The sequence below is a fragment of the Diadema antillarum genome, unplaced genomic scaffold, assembly GCF_040938485.1.
Source record: "Diadema antillarum isolate AM-2024a unplaced genomic scaffold, OU_Dant_1.0 seq00001098_RagTag, whole genome shotgun sequence".
NCBI classification, from domain to species: domain Eukaryota; kingdom Metazoa; phylum Echinodermata; class Echinoidea; order Diadematoida; family Diadematidae; genus Diadema; species Diadema antillarum.
The window spans coordinates 792,204-807,493 of NW_027271915.1; the positions used below are offsets into that span (position 1 = coordinate 792,204).

At 35.0% G+C, this 15,290-nt stretch overlaps 1 protein-coding gene across 1 annotated transcript in view; it reads left to right on the forward strand.

The window, feature by feature from the left end:
• Window positions 1–10,143, forward strand: part of LOC139743593 (uncharacterized) — a 30,487-nt gene extending 20,344 nt beyond the window's left edge. Inside the window, exons 6-10 of the mRNA XM_071654068.1 lie at window positions 1,109–1,153; window positions 2,377–2,607; window positions 3,005–3,151; window positions 6,075–6,185; window positions 8,246–10,143. Of these exons, the coding sequence (XP_071510169.1) occupies window positions 1,109–1,153; window positions 2,377–2,607; window positions 3,005–3,151; window positions 6,075–6,185; window positions 8,246–8,488 (777 nt within the window). The 3' untranslated portion in view covers window positions 8,489–10,143. The remainder of the gene's footprint in view (window positions 1–1,108; window positions 1,154–2,376; window positions 2,608–3,004; window positions 3,152–6,074; window positions 6,186–8,245) is intronic.
• Window positions 10,144–15,290: the final 5,147 nt, after the last annotated feature.

Sequence of the window (15,290 nt, forward strand, 5' to 3'; positions counted from 1 at the left end):
TGCAATATTACACCCCCCCCCCCCTCAAAAAAAAAAGAAGAAAAGAAAAAGTAAGGAAAAGAAAAGAGAAAGAGATTATATCTGTCAGGTTTTATGTAAAAGAAGTAAGGCTCTGTTAACATTATTATGATAAATGATTTGATTTATTGTTATCTGTCGATCCGAGGAGCGTATTTGTGTATTTTCTTGGCCCTATATCAGCATGGCCATTACTGAGGACTGGTGTCCTCACGAGTAGACCACACAGAGCAATATTGCACAATCTGTGCATTACACGCAAGAAACTGGTTACTAATATATTGATTCTCGTATACATTGTAGTTAATTATCCACTCAACTGCGGTCAAATGATTCGACGATGGTAGATAATGATCAAATGATACTGATCTAAACCTAACTAGTTCAATGATTTGCAAAGAAAAAATACATTTAGCCCTAGGTAGAGTTAATTTTGATACTGTATTGCTTGGCTGACTGCCAGACTGCAGTGATCTTGGTTGCTTGTATCCATATTCAGAATGTTCTACAATACAGTAGCGTAGCAGAAGTATTCATGATGAAATAATGATAATGATAGGAGTAATGATACTAATAATGATCATGATGATGATAATGATGATGATGATAATAATGATGATGATAATAATGATGATAATGATAATGATAGTAATAACAATGATAATGATGAAACCAAAATGAATAACAATAACAACAATGCATCTTTTTATCCACGCCTGGGAAACCTCTACTGTGTTGACACCGCTCTACCCGAGGGACCTGCCATTGATATTGATACACTAGCTTTGCGAAGTACCCATTCATACATTTTGGTCGAGAGGGATACCATCTCGTGCAAAGACGGATCTTGGGTGAAACTTGATATCATATTGAACGAAAGCCAGATTTAGGTGGGCGCTCCATTGATTTGGTTCCAACCAATCAGAGCACGAGGAGTTTTAGTGAAATTTGAGTTTTTACAAAGCCACGCCCAAGCGTTTTGCTATAAATCACGTGAACTTGCAGTGTCTTGTCAACAGACAACTGGACGGTGAGCGGACATCTTACCCACTCCTTCAACTGTCGACCTTGCAACTTCTTCCACTGACAGTCTTTCATCAACTACGATTTCACCATGGAGAAATCAGAATCACAGGTAAGCTTTCCACACGGACTTTTAACATCACAGAAATGATTTGGCAGTATTATTCGCACATTTAATTGTGTTTTTGAAGCATTAATTTACTTAACTTGTCTATCCCTTTTAGATGCAGAATAAATTGCAAGCTATTACTCAAACTTTATTAGCTTCATTCAGTGATCATAAACGTACAATGTTACATAGATCAATTTGACATAAATACATCTTGTTGGTGTAGTGGTGTAGCTGCTGCTGTTGTTTTTTTTTTTTCAGTGTTCCACGTCCTACAAGCTTTAGCTTTTTAGTTGAGCACACTTTTCCATCATTATGATTACTTCTTCTTTTTTGTTAACATGACAACCCAGTGCGCACTGTTGTTTTTATTGTTATAATACCATTCGTGCACATATCTTATATTGTATTCAATGAACTGTCCTTTCCCGCTGCATGAAGTCAAACTGACACATGTACCGCTTTGTATCATGTATTTTGTTTTGATGGAAATAGAAAACTATTGAATTGAATTAAATTGTAACACTTTCCGTAATAGTTTTTAAGCGCAATGAGGCCTCATTGCAATCTTTCAAAGAATTTGCAATTCCTAAATTCCTTGCAACTGTTCAAGGAATACAGCAATTAAGTAACAGATCTATTTGCAGTGGCATGCTTGGCAATGATCATAATCACTATCATGATAATTATCATAATCGACGTTGATATTCTACATGCAGCTAGATATTTGCACAATTAAAGAGAGGGTACAGTTGTGGTTGATATTTGACTTCAGGTTTCTAACTTCCGTTGATATGGTTTTTTTCAAGATTGTGAGAAACCTCCTATACGAATTATGAAAGTGATTGATATCATTCTAAGTTGAATTCAAAGTTTATTACTGATGAAATGAAGTTTGGAAAAAGGTAGGATATCCGAAACAAATTGATACAAATAAACGGTGATACTAATCTTTAATTAGGATTAATTTTTTTAATTGTTATTGGATATCTCAGCCATTTTAAAAGCAATTTGCATCAAGCAAACTTAGATTTCCTCTCAGAATTATATACTCTGTAACATTTCATTTCAAGTGGATTCTAAGTTTCTCGCAGAAAGTTACAAGCTGAATCATCTCGTCATCAACAACTATACCATTCCTTTAATACCTCCGGAGTTCACTTCTGCTCATTCAAACTTTCACACCCAAACACCTCAAAACATACCTCCTCCTTTGCCTACCACAGTGCGACAATAATTCTTCGGCCCTGCCACCATACGCCGAGATGGGAGCAGATACGGCGCCTCCAAAAGCCTCGCGTTTCGCCTCGTGGAGAATCCCCTGTACCGCTGTACTCATCACAGCTCTGCTTGTAGCCGGTGCCATCACAATCACTGCAATGGCTCACAAGGGGAGTCCTCACTGCGCGCAACCAACAAACAGTAGTCGCCCGAATCAAGTCCTGGATCATGATTCTGTGAGTGCAAAGATACATCTACTTTACATATTTTTTTGAATACCATTTTGATTATGGTCATAAAATTTTGTCCCCCCAAAATTTTGTAGCATTAATCTAACCTTAGATTTGTGTGTGAGTGTGTGTGTGTGTGTGTGTGTGTGTGTGTGTGTGGATTCCACTGTGGTTATAAGGCCACATTTTGTAAACTCACATTACGCAGATGATCATATTTCATGGACGTAGTAGCACTTTATCTGATCATGATACATGCGTTTCACATCAGACTAATTTTTGAAAGGTATCAGGATATTGGCTGAACCTTCAAATATCGTGCCCAAACACAAGTCGCTACGTCACAACCGATTAAACCTGTAGAGTCAAGGCTGTGTTTACAAACTGTTCACGTGATTTGCAGACTGGGCACGTGGAGCTGAGGGGCGAAAACGGGGAGTCTGCCTCCGAAACCGTGACCTACAACAGCGCCCTCAACACCGTTCTCATCAACGCTCCTGGTAACTTCAGCGGCAGCTCGCCAGCCACGATTGCCATCGACTTCGATCGGGTGAGTTTGATTTCGTGTTGTTTTCCCTATATTTATTTATTTTTTTATGGAGTGCAATAGCAACATGATAAAGTATTCATAAAATTATAATGATATTAATGATAAAATTACACAAAATATGATACAAACAATAATGGAATCGTCCACTTCGTGCGTTATTCCTGACTGTACGGTCTCGATTTTTCGTCTCATCTTTCGTCTCAATTTTTCGTTTTATACCTTCCTCTTGGAGTCGACTTTTTCAAAATTATTTGTGATTATGTACAAATTGTACATTGTGGAACTTTTTGGTTGGTTAAGGTGGCTCGTTTTCTGTTGGATGTGTGGAGGGTGGTGTGGTGGTACTTTACGAATTGTTGAAATCAGAATTGTTTGGAACAGGACACACATGCGTAGAGACAAAGTGGAACATCTTAATGAGATGAATTGCGTACTTTTGTCAACGTGTAGTTGCCATTTAATTGCATTTTTCTGTTTCCTTCTTCATATTTGCATGTTTGTATTTTTTTTTAGATTGTGAAGACGATTTTTATGCCTAAAATTCAAATCTTCTACAAATTAAATTTGTTAAGATTGCATCTGCCAAGTAGTGTGACTGCTGATCTGTAAATTAACAAACATGTCGGAAAAAAGGAACCAGTGGGACTCGAACCTGTCATCTACTGCTTTCCGGGTAGCGACACTACCACCAGGCTGTCCCTGGGGACAAAGTGAAGAAACTTGCATCTGAGCCTTTACCCCTCTGAATAATATCTTTCTTTCATTTGATATGCCTTGTCCGCCTTAGGCTACTTAACATAACAATGTCGGAATTTCGGAGCTTGGGTATTTGTTCCATGTTCATCTTGTCACTGCCGGCAACCAGGGATAGCCTGGTGGTAGTGTCGCTGCCCGGAAAGCAGTGTATAGATGACAGGTTCGAGTCCCACTGGTTCCTTTTTTCCGACATGTTTGTTAATTTACAGATCAGCAGTTGCGATGTTAACAAATTCAATTTGTAGAGGGAGACAAAGTGGAGAAACTTGCATCTGAATTTTGATATATTTACTTAAAGGACAAGTTCACCTTCATAAACATAAGGATTGAGAGAATGTAGCAATATTAGTAGAACACATCATTGAAAGTTTGAGGAAAATCGGACAATCCGTTCAAAAGTTATGAATTTTTGAAGTTTTTTTGCAGTACCCGCTGGATGAGAAGACTACTGCAGTGTATGAATAACTTAGATGTCACATGCGTACAACAATATAAGGAAAATATAAAGAGAATTTCACAAAATTCCATATTTTGACAAAAGTACACATTCCCCTGACTCGTTACCGATAAATGTTATGGGTAATATTATTCCCCCTGCCTTTAGAAAGAGGAAAGTCAATTGCTCTTTTATTATGCGAAAAAAGTGAAAATATGTTGAATTTTCTTTTATATTGTCTTTATACTGTTGTACGCATATGACTCACAAGCTGTAGTAGTCTCCTCATCCAGCGGTTCCAACACAAAAATAAAAAAAAATCATAACTTTTGCATCGATTGTCCAATTTTCCTCAAACTTTCACTGATGTGTTCTACTAATATTGTTGCATTTTCTCAATCCTAATGTTTATGAAGGTGAACTTGTCCTTTAAAATGAAAATTGGGACTTCAAAAAACGAACGAACTCACAGCCATTTTCCTACAACATGATGAGTTGCCTAGTTATCAGCGGATGTCGATCTGTCGATGGGGGAGGGGACCCCTTCTGTACGAAAATTTTACGGCAAAATGTTGCCCCCTTCCCCGTTCCCAGTTATTCCCGAAATGTGAGAAATCGTTTGCCCTTTTTCATTTTTTAAAAACTGTCAAACTATTTCGACTTCTTAAGTGTGCGCCAGATTTGTTGAATTTCAATTTATATGAAAATGCAAAAACTCTATCTCATGGGGGGGGGGGGGGGGGTACAATCCTCCCACGGATAAACACGCCCTCCTTGCTCGGTTCCCGTTAGGTTTTAGTGTAGTTTTTGACAATTTCCCCAATTCTCCATCAAAAATGTGTATCCGAGATATTTCCATTTTAATTCTAAAAATGCAAAAGCTGCCATATTGCTCCACAACTTTGGGAATTGACAAATGACAAATTGACAAATATTCTACCAAAGATATGCACCAAATTGTTGAATTACAGTCAAAGAATAATGCCTCCTCCCACGTCCTTCCCCCGTTTGGTCTTCCTCCATAGATAGTAGACTACACTACTTCCCTGATACAAATTTCCGGACATTCCACTCAAAGTTTCCGTCAGATTATTGAATTTCCAATTCTAAAAATGCATAATGCTCCCTCCCATGTATTTGCTTTGTTTTCTTGGGATAGTGGTCTAATAGCTGCAATATATATCATTCCAATATATATTATTCCAATATATATCATGCCAATATATATCATTGAAAATGTTATTTTGAGATGGAAAATGTATAAGTCGAATGAATTGTAGACAAAAGAATTTCGCGAAAAAAATGGTCTTTATTTATTAAATTTTTTGAACATTTGATTAAAATTATATTATACCCAAGATATTTTCAGGGTTGTTTTTTCCAATGAAAAAAAAAAGAATAATATGAATCATATGTTGTAAAAAAGTTACAGAAATTTTGTTACCATATTATGTACAAGTGCAGCAGCCCACTTTTTGTATATGACTGAATTATTAGTCCGTTTTGTATTAAAAAATTCTTTTTAATGTCACTTAATGAATATGTGTATGAATAAAATACCCTGTGGAAGGGAAATATAATAATTCCATTCAATTTTTAGAAACGTCAAGAGTGTGAAATACATGTAGCGAAGATTCAAGATCCAAGATTCAAATCATCTGAACCTTCACCCCTCTGTATAATATCTTTCTTTCATATTTCAAAATTGTTTCTGTAAATCCTTTCCGGCAGAACGTGTTGTTTATGAACATCCATGATCAGAACACGTGCGTGGGTTTCGCCCTTGAAGACAAACTGGCACAGAGGGCAAAGAACTTCACCAGGAGCAAGGAACACAATCAGGTATCATTATTTTATAAAGTTTGCGTATGCTACTGTAAATATATGACACGTGCATGTTTTGTGTGTGCATGTTTATAGTCCTTATATGTATACATACATATATATACAGGGCGTAGCAAAAAAAAAAAAGAACGTTACACTTTTGATAGAATTGTCTAGATTACATTTCTAAATATTTGGAAGATTTTTCCATATTTATGGATACCCAATAGTCTCATATATCAAGTGCAATCAGAAAACAATCTTTTTTTTTCACGTTTGGCTGAACACTGACGCTCTTTGTCCAGAGTGTGAAAAATGGCTGGCACCAAATTGAAAGAAGATGGAAAATCCAGCCAGCAGTCCAAATAAGTGTTCTCAATCAAACAAATTGCTCTTTTGCTCACAGTATTGATGTTATGCTAGTTTAGGAATTTTCTGGTGATTTTCTGTAATGTTTTGAATGATTCCATTGTGTTATGGAAGGTTGATTAACAACATCAAGATCTTTTAAGCACAGTTATCGCAAATCATTCACAGTATATCGAACCCATCTGCCAGTCACTCAGTCAATTAGAAAAGCATAATATTGATGCATCCTCACATCATTCAATCAATACAATCAATTCAATCAATCAATCAATCAATTCAATCAATCAATCCAATCAATCAATCCAATCAATCCAACCAATCCAATCAATCCAATCAATCCAATCAATCAATCAATCAATCAATCATTCAATCAATCGTTCAATCAATCAAGCAAGCAAGCAAGCAATCATTCATTCAGTCAATCTAATCAATAAATCAAACAATCAGTCAGTCACAATTGTATGCATGTTTTACAAAAGGTGGCAGATCGACATAGGGAATATCACTCCCCCCCCCCCCACGTTGCTTAAAGGCAAGTTGATCAATGTTTGAAAAACTGATTTATTTGTTACTTTATTCTTTCATTCAGCCAATTATTTCAATGACTGAAAAGTAATTAATTGATTATTTGGCTGATTCACTGATTGATTGAACGACTTAGTGACTGACTAAGTGATATATCGGTTGATGTATTGATGATTTGATTGATTTATTGATTGATTGGTTAATCAATTGGTCAATCAATTGATTGCTTAATGGGATGAATGACTTGAATGTTGATTAATTTGGTACCACTACCGCATTAATGAATAATTGGCGTATAGTATTGATGTGTCCGTGTATTGTGAAAACTGTGATCTCGAAGTAATTACACACTCTAATTCTCATCAATTGATTTAGAAATGAAATGGTTAAAATTACGATAAAGCTGACAAAAAATCTCAGACTTTCATAACATAATCAAAGCTTTCAGCAAAAGAGCAGTTTGTTTGAATGGGATCACTTATGTGAATTGCTGGCTGAATTTTCCATCTTCTTTCAATTTGACGCAAGTCATTTTTCATACTCTGAACAAAAAGCGTCAGTGTTCAGCCAAGCGTGAACAAAAACGATGAGACCATTGAGCATCCATAAATGAGAAAAAAATCTTCCAAATATTTTGAAATGTAATTCAGACAATTATTTAAAAATTGTAACGTATTTTTATACACCCGTTATATATATATATATATATATATATATATATATATATGTATATATATATGTATATATATGTATACATGATAATGTATCATATATGATTTGTGTTTGTGTGTATGTGTGTGTAAGTAATTCAACTGAAAAAGCTCGAGGGCCCAAATTACATGGTTACGGGAAGTGGAGTTGTCGTGTGTGTGGGCGTGTCCTCCATGCTATCTGCCGTTACAACTTTTGAAACTTAAACAGTGCGATTTATGTTGAAAAGAAAGAACCAACTTGATTTTCTGTTTGTTAGGAGAAAGCATTATACTTGAAATGCCTTTTGTACCGATGGCTGCTGAAAGCTCTCAGAGTTCTGCCCCCATCCATTACACATGCCTGCTTCTAGTGTGTGTGTGTGTGTGTGTGTATGTGTGTGTTCCGAATGGTTGATGTTGATTTGAGTTTATTGAATTCATCTAACAGAGTACTTTATTTTCCCCCCTCGCATGGACTGTTTATTCATTCAGGTCATCGACCTGGTCTCGAGCAAGATGGAGACAGAGAATTACCGCGTCGCAGGAATAATTCCGGCTGACTACGTCCAGGCCGCCAACGGACCTATCATCCGCGGGATGTGCAGCGGTCGAATGTCTCAGTGGCTGCAGATGGGGACCGATGGTGAGGGGTCAGAGGGGCGGCAGCGTCGCTTCTGCTTCTACATCTGCGCTAATGTTTTTGGCGCCAGATTATGCTACTGGCGATGTTTTTAAAAGTTACAGACTAAGACAGTCTGAATTGCTCGTATCGCCCTACTGTTACAGTTCTTAAAGTCTGCGAATTAAAGTCATGATTCTGTCCCCTTTTGGCCACCCCTAAAAATAGTATAACTTTCCTAAGCTAGTATGTTTTAAAGAGGTACTTCAAACATTTCCCTTAAAATGATAAAACTGAAACTTCTTTATGATGGAGGGGAAAACAATAGATTTCCACATAAATTATCCGGACTCCGAAAAATTCCAAAACTCTCCATTTAATGGAAAGTGTATTTTCGAGTGACAAGATTTTGTGTCCTTTGTTTCCCAAAAACTGCGAGATGTACCGTCAGATTTCAAACAAGATGTTAGAAGACAATTATGATAGATATTCTTTAAATCATGCCAACTATCATGGCATTGACCCTTAAGTGATATTGACATTGAGAAACTGAAAATTTTTGATTTGCTTAATTATACTACCAGACCTTTGTTCGTTTGTTGTGTTGGTGTGACAGCTGATGTGCATGACCGATGTACTATTGAGTTGTAATACCACTACTTCTTCTATTTCTATAAGAATGATACTATATTGTATTACACAGATTGTGTATGAGATTAATGTGGAAACAAGGCTTTGTTATCAATACTCATAATTAGATCATAATACATCAATAATATAGATTTCTATCATTAACTTACCTAAGATGAGATTGCACCTTCACGTTTCGCTTTTATGATTGGCAAAGCTAGGATAAGTAGGATAGGACTGATACAGTAAGAGTGTTTTAAGAAGCCAGTTTTACAACCTTTGCTCTGTTCATATACCAATGATTTCGGTGTTAACACTCTGTACCAGAATCGGTAGAAGATATTCAATTGAGACAATTGCCTTCGATAGAAACCTCAGAGCTACAATATAGAACATACATAGGCCTATTCGAAACTACCAAAACGATATACAGGTGTACTAAGAACTGAAGAACGTTGAATGATGGATAAAGGCCTAAATTCCAAAAAAAAAATCGAGGGGTGTATCATAATCATATAGTACACTGTGCTTATAATTGCGATCTTGACATTGTAAAAATTGAACATCTGCGTCTACATACATTTTCCTATTAATGTCGAAGTATAAGTGCGCTAAATAAAGAAGGTCTGGCCAACTCGGTTTTCGCCATAAATGCGTTTAGAGGCCTGCGACTGGTCAAAACTGGTCCCGTGATCTGCGTGGAGCCATGTCGTTACCACATTGCGCTCTGACGCAGTGCCCATTGTTAATTACCCTTTATTTTACTTGCATTCATTATGACGTCTGAGAGTACACGATATAACCAAATAACCAACTAACGCGTAATACGCTGAGTAACGACATGGCGTCTAATTTAGCAGTTAGCCAGACTCTCTGTAAATACAGCCCTGCGAAGTGTTTTAAAGCAAAATAGTGTTTTTGCATCTTATAGCCTATTCTTATAACCAGTCTGTCGTGCTTGATATATACATATTGGAATAAAAGAGAAAATTGCATTCTATATGAATCAGCATGCATATTTTGATTGCATCAATTCAGTTTGGTTCGAAACATCTCGAAATGGCTTTGCAATTGTAATGAAGTCGCTATAAAATCGCATCTTTTCGAACATTATTATAACCCTTTGTGACATATACAAAACAAATTCTCTCTACCCTTCTTAGTTTAAACAAAACAGAAAATGAAGATATTCAAAATACATGCACATCAATGTGAAAGTACTCTGTTAATCTAAGATGTAAAATCGCACATGTAAAAACCCTTAACGACTGAGTTTAAAGGAATGGTATAGTTTTGGTGGAGATGAGGATTGAGCTTTTAACTTTTTGCAAGATACCAAGAAACCACTGAATGAAATAATACAGAGCATACTTTGTACCATTCTATGAGGAATTCAAAGTTTATTGGATGAAAATATGTTTTGGAATGGCTAAGACATCGTAAAACAAAGCGAACGTAATAAAAGGTGGGTCCCAGGCTTTTATTAGGATTACTCTGTTTTACTCTTTCATATTTCATAAGAGGTTTCTCGTTATCTCACCAAAAAGTGTTAGAAACCTGAAGTTAGGTATCAACCAAGACTATACGATCCCTTTAAATATAAATATGCCAAAGACAATCACGATACTGCAATATATTGACATGACTCAGAGAGTTTTTTCTTTTCTTTTTATTTGAAAGACATACACGTGTACATGTCCATACGAAAATATTCGATAAGTCTAACATTTCAATTCACACAAAGGAAAAAGACAAAGCAGACAAGTTTAAATGTGTGCCAAAAGCAAGTAGAAACTGCAATTTACTAACAAAGCTTTGAAAATTCTTTACTTTATAAATTAAACAAGAAGTAAGGGTGAATAATATCTCCGCTCCTGCAGCCCAGATTCATATGGGAAAAAAAATGGAACCAGGGTTTGATAAAAGGTTATGTGTGTGTGTGTGTGTGTGTGTGTGTGTGTGTGCGTGTATGTTTTTGGTACCTTGAGAGTACGAGTTTGACTGCCTGACAAATGTGGAAGTAGTTTCAAGAACATATGCAGTTACCATGGCTACACCTTGCCAGGTACATTTACAAAGAGTGTCTTGCAAAACTACACCTATAGATCATCATAGACACGACATAGTTAATTTGAAGTAAATTGCTTAAATACTGTGGAAGTAGTTCACCCCATAAAGTTTTGAAGAAATTGTGGTTACCATGGCAATGCTTTCTCTGACAAACATTCAAAAGCGTGTTTTGCCTATCTACACTTTAATGTCATTATGTACACCAAATTTGAGTTCAATTGCTTCAACATTGTGGAAGTAGTTCGCGCCACAAGATTTTCAATAAATTATACCGTTACCATGGCAACGCCTTGTCGGGTACGAACAAAAAGCGTGTCTTTCAATACTACACCTATAGATCATTGTACATACTAAATTTGAAATAAATTGATTTTAAACTGTGGAAGTAGTTCACTCCACAAAGTTTTAGGAAAATTGTGGTTACCATGACAACGCCTTCTAAGACAAACGCACACACACCAAAAAAAAAAAAAAAATGTCGTGCACATCTACACCTCAATGTCATCATGTAAACTATTAAAGTTACAGTAAAATTGCCTCAAAACTGTAGAAGGAGCTCGCGACGCAAGATTTGCAACGGACGGCTCGATCGACCGACCGAGCGACCTCACGCTGATTCCTATATAAAAATTATAACCCCTATAAACTTCGTGTACGCGGGGGTATAACAATATCTTTCTAGCAAGAGGCTAACAAAATCAAAGACATTGATATTACAGTATTTTGACTACTTTCCCCCTAAATTCACCTTTCTTTTTCTATGTGATATACAAAGTTAAACTTTAGAGGTGATAGACATTTTGATTTGAATTATTGGAACTGCACTGGTCTTACACTTGAGACACAGTGAACAGTTGTCAAATTAGCAAACAGTTCTGCACTTGCCTGAAAATGTATTTGTTCCCTTAATTCTTATCTCGATCATGGTCATGTCAAACAGGCAAACGATATGTTTGGCTTAACAAGCTTAATCTAATATCATTATAGAAGAACAAGAACAAAAAGTCCGACCATATTTCATATTTCATTGAACTCTTGACAGTTGACACGAATAAAGATGCGTACTTTTTCTTCATCTTTATACAGGATAAACACAGACTATCTGCCTCAACTGTATTTCAACAAATAATGGATGTTATAATTTTGAACGTCAGCCACGATACCAGTTTCGATGTTGATCAAACCCGTTTCGGACAAATCTTAATCAGGCTGCATTACACGGAGTTAATTGTAGCTCCATGCCTCCCCCCCCCCCCAAAAAAAAAAAAGAAATATATATATATATATATATATATAAGCAAAGAAAATCTATTCGCAATTCATATCGACGTTGTAATTCACGGTATGAAATTAAACCAAAACTTTGTAACATATCATTAACAATGAATGAATAAATAAAAACATCAGGACTTAAAGTTCATTGCCTTCTCATTTACTTTTGGTTTGTTTGTTTGTTTGATTTATTTTTCTTCCAACACAATTTATATATATATAAAATATACATAAAATATCAGTAAGCAGATTACAATGCACATAATTCAAAGAAGGAAAATTGATGTATAGATTAATTCCATTAACAAAACATAACTCGTATTACCAAATTTCCAAATAATTCCCGGAGAAATTATGCAGAAGAATTGGCAGGCCAGGGACCTACCTACATAATACACATAATTGTTTGCGGAACGGGGGAATACTACAAAATATAATACACTGTAAATACATTATGTTTTATATTCTAGTGCGTAGATACGAATAAAAGGGAAGTGAATTATGATGATGATGATGATGTTGACAGGGTAATGATGAGGAAAAATGTGATAATGAAGATGAAAGTGATGGTGCCGCAATGCTGAAGATAATTGAAATGAAATTAAATGATAGACACAGAAACATTGCGTATATTTGTTGTAGTTTAAATCCAATTTACAGGAAAAGAAATGCGATCAAATAAAACAAAATCTGTATTCAGATATGTTCATAAATTGTAATCTGACAGTAACATAGTTTTCAATGTATAAAGCCTTAAAAGAATAGAACGTTTTACATGATTTAACACAATCTAGAAGTGTGTTCCAAACATTTGGTCCATTATGCCTTATAGTTTTTTGTGCAATTAATAATTTGAGATTTACTAAATGAGAATTTTGCGAATTACGAGTAGGATACGAATGAACGGTATAATTCAGTTTAAAGAAATCTTGAAAAGTGTTTGGAAGTAAGTTGTTCAAATACTTAAACATAAAAAGCAGAGAGTGAAAAGTATCTATATCAAATATATTCAGTGTTTTAACTGATAAAAAAAGTGGATTGGTGTGGGCTAAGTATTGCGAGCCAGTACAGATGCGAATGGTTTTCTTTTGTAATAAATAAACAGAGTTAAGTTTAGTTTTGGCACTTGCAGCCCACACTAGATTACAATACATAATATGTGGTAGGATTAAAGAATTGTAAAGCATAAAAAGAGTATGTTCAGGAAGATAACCTTTCATCTTTAAAAGAATACCTATTTCTAGAAATACAGGTTGTAACATGACGTCTGTGATCATTCTAGGTTAAGTTTTCATCAATGAAAATGCCTAAAAACGTAATAGAGTTTTTTTCGTTGAAGAAGCACGTTATTAATCCTTATATGATTCACAAAATAATCTGTGTGAATTTTCATATGCTTAAAATGAATATAATTACTTGTTTTATCAATATTAAGTGATAATTTATTATTCTTAAACCAGTTTGATACATTTGGTAGCTCTGCATTAAGTGTAGATACTAACGTTTTCATATCATCGTGGGAATAAAAGATATTGGTGTCATCGGCATATAATATAGATGATGATATAGACGACATATCATTGATATACTTGTATAACAAAAAGAGAAGGGGGCCTAATATTGAGCCCTGGGGCACACCACATTTTATCTGTAAAAAAATTACATGTCATTGTGTACAACATATTGCTGTCTACATGATAAATAATCCCTCGACCACGAGTGTGCAACACCACGAACACCATAAAACTGTAACTTTTTAAGTAAGATATCATGTTGTAACGTATCAAATGCCTTAGATAAATCCATAAAAACTCCTGTAACATGTTTTTTTTTTATTATTTGCCATTGCGTTTGTAATTTGATCATACAACTGGACCAGAGCCAAATCTGTAGAATAATTCTTTCGGAAACCGTATTGATGTAAATTCAAAACTGTATGATTATGCAAATAATTATAAAACCTTTCATATATATATATTTTTCAAGAATTTTGGAAATACTAGGAAGAATAGAAATTGGTCTATAGTGTATCTTTCTTAAATACTGGGTGTACCTTTGCAATTTTTAAAGAATTGGGACATTTTCCAGACAATATGGAAAGATTGAATATGTGAGTAAGTGGATCAGTAATTTGATATATGATTTGTTTAAACATTAATATGTTTATTCTATCACAACCAATTGCCTTGCTAGAATTCAACTTTTTCGTAATATTAATAATTTCTGTGGAATTTGTAGGGTTTAAAGATATTCAGTGAGAAACGATGAGGAAATAGGTTCTGGCAAAAATTTCAAAAAATCTTCATTTACATCGTCAAAATGTATTTGCCAGATTAGGACCGACTTTAACAAAAAAAAAAAAGAAAGAAAAAAAGAATTCAATGTATCGGCTACATCTCCCTGATCAATAATACAATCATTTTATTTAAGATTTTTTTTTTTTTGGGGGGGGGGGGGGGTAATTGTTCTTTCTTCCCAACCAAATCATTTATAATTCTCCATGTGGCCTTCATATTTGATTTAACTTGGTTCAACTTATCAGAATGATATACCTTTCGTGAATTCTTCATAACAGTTGTTAATCTATTTCGGTATATATATATATATATATATATATATATATATATATATATATATATATATAAATTGCATGACTTAAACGAAATTGAGTGAAACATGAACAGTAAAAAGTTTGTCCAAAAACTAAATCTATTCATGCAAGTTCAAGTATTCTGATACATATATGTATATCCTGCGTCAACAAATACTAATATATATACAAGGTGTATATCATTTTTTCTTAATTTCACCAGAAATATCTAGACCCACTTACCACATTAGTTTCCGTCTATCATGCCCCAGGTTCTATCAATACACATTCTATTTTTTCAACAACATTTGTGATTTACGTCCCTGCTATTTCCCCCTCGGGTTCGTGTTTGAGAC